The sequence below is a fragment of the Hippoglossus stenolepis genome, chromosome 2, assembly GCF_022539355.2.
Source record: "Hippoglossus stenolepis isolate QCI-W04-F060 chromosome 2, HSTE1.2, whole genome shotgun sequence".
Classification (NCBI taxonomy): domain Eukaryota; kingdom Metazoa; phylum Chordata; class Actinopteri; order Pleuronectiformes; family Pleuronectidae; genus Hippoglossus; species Hippoglossus stenolepis.
The window spans coordinates 8397590-8403611 of NC_061484.1; the positions used below are offsets into that span (position 1 = coordinate 8397590).

The window sequence follows — 6022 nt, forward strand, 5'->3', positions numbered from 1 at the left end:
CACTGACGAAACCTCAGTGTGATGGACAGTTGATTCAGAATAATAGTGTCTGATTTTACTATGAGCATGTGAGACTACTACTTTCTCATCAGGCGACTTTTCAGAGAGTCCTTACGGGATAAATAATACCTTTTCATTGGTTAATTAATAGTTTGCAAATTATTTATGGAACAGTTAAATGTTGTTGCTAAGAACCAGCAGATTATTTCAAACTAGATTATTCTATTTCACAATTTATTATCATTTATAATTGGAGTATCAAATGATTGTAACCACCTTTTATTAATGAAATATTAACATGTATAGGCCTACCTATTACAGATGGCATTATAATATGTGTTAACAAGCCTCATTAGAAATTTAAAAATAACCTAACACATAAATTATCACGTAGTATTGGAAACAATTAAAACAATATTATTTGAACATTAACAGAAATGGTCAGCGGATCTTGAGTTAAAACCCAAATTGTACATTCACCATGCAGAGCATTGTGTCACATGAACCTGACCAGAGCTCAGAGAACCGTCTGTAAATAGAAAGCGTCTACTGTTTGATCTGTGAGGGGTCGAAAAGGAAATGCACTTTTTGTGTCCATTATATCACAACCTCAGACACAGACCTTTTTGTAAGTTCCTGTTTTTATTTTGTTTAATTTTGTGTTAAAAGCCCTCCAGCATCATTGGAAAGCATTAAAGGTTTGATTGTTCCCTAAACACGTGAATGCTAAAGTTATGTTTCATATGTTTAATGTCTAAGGAGAAGGGTTGTGCTTTAAGTTGGTGGTTGTGACAGAATGAAGATGTATCCGTTCTTGAGTTCTGATTCTGCTTACACACTTATTTAGGTTATGTCTTGTAGTGTCTTGTAAGGGTATAGAAGTCAGGGCACATTTTGGTCCATGACTCTACTATTACTGTGTTTATTAGCCTTTATTGATAATGTTAATTGTTAATGAGCATGTATTACTGTTGACCTGAGGGTTTATTACTCCCTGCTAATAACAGTTAATAGCTTGGCTTTATCAATCACTCCATTCTGGTTCTTACCAGAAAGTGACAAATCAAAACCTAAAAAAATAAAACATAAAACAAAAGATAAAAAGGTTTGATAACACACAGTGATTTTTCTGCACAATAATGAAACAATCTGCATGCGTTGGCACCTTTTCTGCAACTTTTTAATGATTGGTTTAAAAGTTTCTACTGCCCTTCTGTTCACAGTTTTTATTCCATTAGAAGCAAATATCCACCACATCTCCCAAGATGGATAAGTTTCGTATGATGTTCCAGTTCCTGCAGTCCAACCAGGAATCTTTTATGAATGGGATCTGTGGTATCATGGCACTGGCTAGTGCACAGATGTACTCTGCCTTTGAATTCAGCTGCCCCTGTATGCCAGAATACAACTACACATATGGGATCGGACTGCTTATCGTTCCGTCTATATGGTTCTTCTTGTTGGGTTTCGTTTTGAACAATAATGTGTCCGTGCTCGCTGAGGAATGGAAAAGACCCGCAGGACAACGAAGTAAGGATCCTTCAATCCTCCGCTACATGTTTGTTTCTATCACACAGAGGTCCCTGATAGCACCTGCAGTGTGGGTGTCTGTCACGCTCATGGACGGGAAGAGTTTCCTTTGTGCTTTCAGCATCAACCTGGATATTGAGATGTTTGGGAATTATAGTTTCATAACCGGGGTGTCAGAGACGGAGAGGATCAAACTGCTGGCAAGAATTCCCTGCAAAGACCTGTTTGAGCACCATGAAATAAGAATTGCAGCGTCACGATACATCAAGTGCATTTCACAGGTAGACTGTTTTTTCCTTCTTCTTAGTTTTCCGATAACAATTTTAAAGCGAGCGGTGCTAAGCTGACCTGACCTTTTGACTGAGAGAGATCAGAAGACAGCTGAGACAAACCATTTCTCACTCTAACAAACAAACCTTGTTCGCTAAAACTGACAACATGGCTAGATTTAATTCTTAGGGCAAACCTTCGCCTCCTGTTCACTTCCAATCTCTGTGAGCAGGGAGGCAAATTAAACATTTGCCCCCATGGCGAAGGAAATCCCAGAGGGCTTTGCGTCAACCAGGCGTTTTTCACAGTAGGAAAAGCACAGGTGTAAATAAAAATAACAAGAGTAATAAAATAATTTTGGCTGGATTCAAATTGCCTGCTTCAGACTCCTGTTATTGTGCCCTCCGCTTTCTGATTTGAGAAATGTCAGTTGAGGACAAGTCCTTGGTATATCTTCTTGGAATTTAGGAGTTTTCACAGCCAGGGGGCAGTTTGGCTGATTCTGGTATTTTCAGACTACCCCATAAGACAATAAAATGAATGTATGAAAAAACTGTCGAAAACAACTAAAGCCAAATAGATTAAATATGAATTGACATTTTCTGAGGAGGTACAGTAAGGGACCTTAAGCCCTCGCTATGGCCCTGCTTGTCTCACAGAAACACACACACACACACGTTTTTAATAAGAGTATAGCTAAACATTTGCTCATTCAGCAGTTTTTCAACTTCATCACCAAAAGTTATGACTCAGCTAAATTAAATTGTCCTTGCTTTATTCCACAAAAACTGTATTTAACTTAAATCCCCACCAGATTCTAACTCTTTTTGCTCTTTGCGCTCGCTGAATCGTTCCTGTTCGCTTATTAGAAGGATAGATAAGCTTTTTATAGCCTTATTATTCAAAGAACTGGGAGCTATTTCAATTCATCCCAAAAAAACAAAAAAAAAACACACCCACACAGTTTTTTAGGTCTTTGATCAGCTGAAGGGCAATTATCAAGGCCTAAAAGTAACATGTCTATAAATGTCCATTGATATACAGATTCTGGAAATGAGCTACGAAGCTGCAAAAATGCCTTTAACACTATTTGACTTTAACTAAGTATCTACAAGAATAACAAAGTCCAGTTTAGGCAGGTTCCAAAGTAATGTTTAGCTTTCTATACTAATCTACCTGTCTGCATCTCACAGGCATGTGGATGGATGTTTCTGCTCATGATGACCTTCACGGCCTTCCTGATCCGGGCCATTCGACCGTGCTTTACCCAGGCCGCCTTCCTCAAGACCAAGTACTGGTCTCACTACATTGACATTGAGCGCAAGATGTTCGACGACACCTGTAAGGAGCACGCCAAGAGCTTTGCCAAGGTCTGCATCCATCAGTACTTTGAGAGCATCAGCGGTGAGATGCGCAGCCTCCACAGCCATCGCTCATACAAGAACGACAGCGATGATGATGACGAGGACAAGATGAGAAGTGATGAAGACAAGCTTCTGGGTATCAGGGCCCAGGATGATATGAATAAAGTTCTGAGGAACTGGCACACCTGTAAGCCAGCTCTGGCTCTGAGAAAGGAGAATATAGATGGTGAAAGCAACGGCAAACTAAATGGAGTTGCTAATGGTGGAATAAATGGGCTTGTGAAGGGACACACCCCTGATGTGGAGAAAAAGGAATGGGCGGTGTATTACAGTAAAGTCTGAAGGGAAAAGTCAGTCCAGTTTTCAGAGTTTCAGAGTTTAACTTTTTAACTTAGAAAACTAAGACATGTTATCCAGTTCAGTCAGAATGTCTCACTTTAAGCAGAGCATTTTAGAAACGATATAAAGAGGAAAGCAATGTATAATTTGACAAATGAAACATGTTAAGCAGAAAGTAAAATAAAATGTAATACCACTGGTTCATAAACAGTTAGCATTTTCTCAGACGATGTCTAGTTCTGGGTGTAGGCCAGAACTAGACATCGTCTGTTGTAGTGTTGCCACGACTGCTGTGTGTTTTATCTGTAAGTCATGATTTACTAATGAAAATACTCTGACACTTCTCTCATGAGCTTGCCAGTAAAACTAATTGTAAATTCCAGGCTGCAGAAGTGGAGCAGTTGAATCAGGCTTATAGTAAAGCATTTGACAGCACACTGGAGAATTCTTATTTATAACAACACTAATGAATGATTGTGATGCTCACAAGTGCAGGGTCATCGTAAATATTCCCGGGGCACAGATTGACATGGGTCAAATGAGCAAAAAACAACAGCAGCTGCATAAACACGTGGTAAATAAGCAGAACTTAGTCTAATGTTAGTTAACTTAAACTAGATGTTAGGTGTGTCCTCTTTGGAAGATGTGGCCTATGTGGCCTACAGGAAGGGAAGGGAATGTCCTTTGTGGAAGGTGGAACCTAAATGAGACAGTCTGGTCTATGGTCTAATCTAAGATTTCCTATTTGCATCACTGGCTTGTCCCGCACTTACTGTTGCATCATTAGCTTCTTTGACCCCCTGCATTTACTGTAGCTCAGCACAATGAATCCTGGGATAGGTTGGCCCGAGGAGGATCCACCTGTTGGATCCTTCATTGCTTGGGAATGGATGGACGCAATTGCCGTTCGCATTTGACAGAGACTTCAAAATAGGGCAACCTTGTCATCAATCGATCTTCAAATGTGGCCTCCGAAGGATGAGGCCCCTGAACTTAGTCACAGTTACAGGCTGTTGTCTGACATTTTTTGTACTTATGCTACTGATACAGTATATTTGAGTTTTTACCTTGTAAATTATCTTGTAATGGCCATTTGTGGCCACAGGGGTCCCTGTTGGGTCAAACTATACCACAGGTTTATTGTAATTCTTAATAAATATCAACTTGGCCATTCAAACATGAAAACCTTTTCTATTATTGCAGTTGTATAATCTTGGTTTATTATGATTTGCGACCATATCTCTGGTCTTAAACCAGACAACCTTCAGTATGCTCGTTGTATTTCTGATCAGGCAAACCTATGTTTTATGCAAAAAACAAGAGGTTGTGACAGCCCAAACAATTTACATGTCACTAAGAAAACAAGGTCAACATTTGCATCGCTCTCTTCCTCTCAATTGCTCAGTTTCTCACTGAGGTTTGTCAATCACTTCCCTTTTTTTTTTTTACTGAAAAAGTCAAGGTACTTTCTTTTCTATCTTTGAAAAAGCCTTTTGAACATCTTTAACCTGTGATCATTTGGATTTTGAATGCACATCTTCAGGAAACTCTTGACAGAGATGTGTGTTCACCATATCTCATAAGAGGGCATGCTTTCACCAAAACTACCACCCTTCATAAGGGCCAAAACAAAACCCTGTAGAGGCAACCATCCCTCATCCTGAAACCTGTAAACACCCTACATTGCACTCAGTGTATTAAAGGCTGTATTTATGCTCGTGCATCTGTGCAGTCAATCCAGCTGTTCCTGAGCACTCAGCAGTAACATCATTATTAGAGCAGGGGGGAGTTTAGGAGGAGGGAAGGGTGAATGAATATGGCATGGATCCCATTGAAGCCTCCCCGGGATTAGTGGAGCAGCACTCCCCTTGACCGTCTCTCAGCTCGCCCAGTAGCCCAGCAGCTGTTCGCTCTCTCAGCGAATTGGCAGCCATGCAGGGTCGCTGGTGTGGGGGTGGACGTCCATGCAGTGTCTTTGTCCGGGGCTGTGATTTTTCTGTGTCACTCTTTTTCCTTCTTGATATTACTTTTCTTCATATCTTGCATATTATATTACATCATATGCAGAAATATCCCTCCTCTCATCCCTCCTCTGTCTTTTTTGTTCCTTTGTTCTGAGAGAGTGACATGCTGTGTGTGTGTGCATGTGTGTATAGATCAAACAAAGCAAACATAACAAATAAACTGCTGTAGCTCGACAATACCACTGAGTGTATGTGTGAAGGAAGGAAATGGTGAGTCACCTCAGCTTCTTACTGACCTCCATTTCACACAAATGGCTTTGTTTTGGTTGTGAGGACATCAGCCATGCGCATGCTACTGACCGGGGCCTCCCTTGACTTTGCTGCAAGTGTCTCTTGTCTCCCTCTCACATATACATGCACAGACGTGTGCACACACACAGACACACACACACACATCAGCATGCTTGCAGGCGCCCTATTCGTCAGTGTCTGGCTCATTCTGCCTTCCTTCTGCCTACAGATTGGAGGACAGAGGCAGTGAGGGAGGGCTGAGGC

At 40.7% G+C, this 6022-nt stretch overlaps 1 protein-coding gene across 1 annotated transcript; it reads left to right on the top strand.

The window, feature by feature from the left end:
* Positions 1-1244: 1244 nt before the first annotated feature.
* Positions 1245-3681, top strand: LOC118123434 (calcium homeostasis modulator protein 1). Its single transcript, XM_035180818.2, has 2 exons — positions 1245-1811; positions 2994-3681. Exons 1-2 carry the CDS (start codon positions 1266-1268, stop codon positions 3504-3506), a joined length of 1059 nt encoding a protein of 352 aa, XP_035036709.1. The 5' UTR covers positions 1245-1265; the 3' UTR covers positions 3507-3681.
* The last annotated feature ends 2341 nt before the right edge of the window (positions 3682-6022 follow it).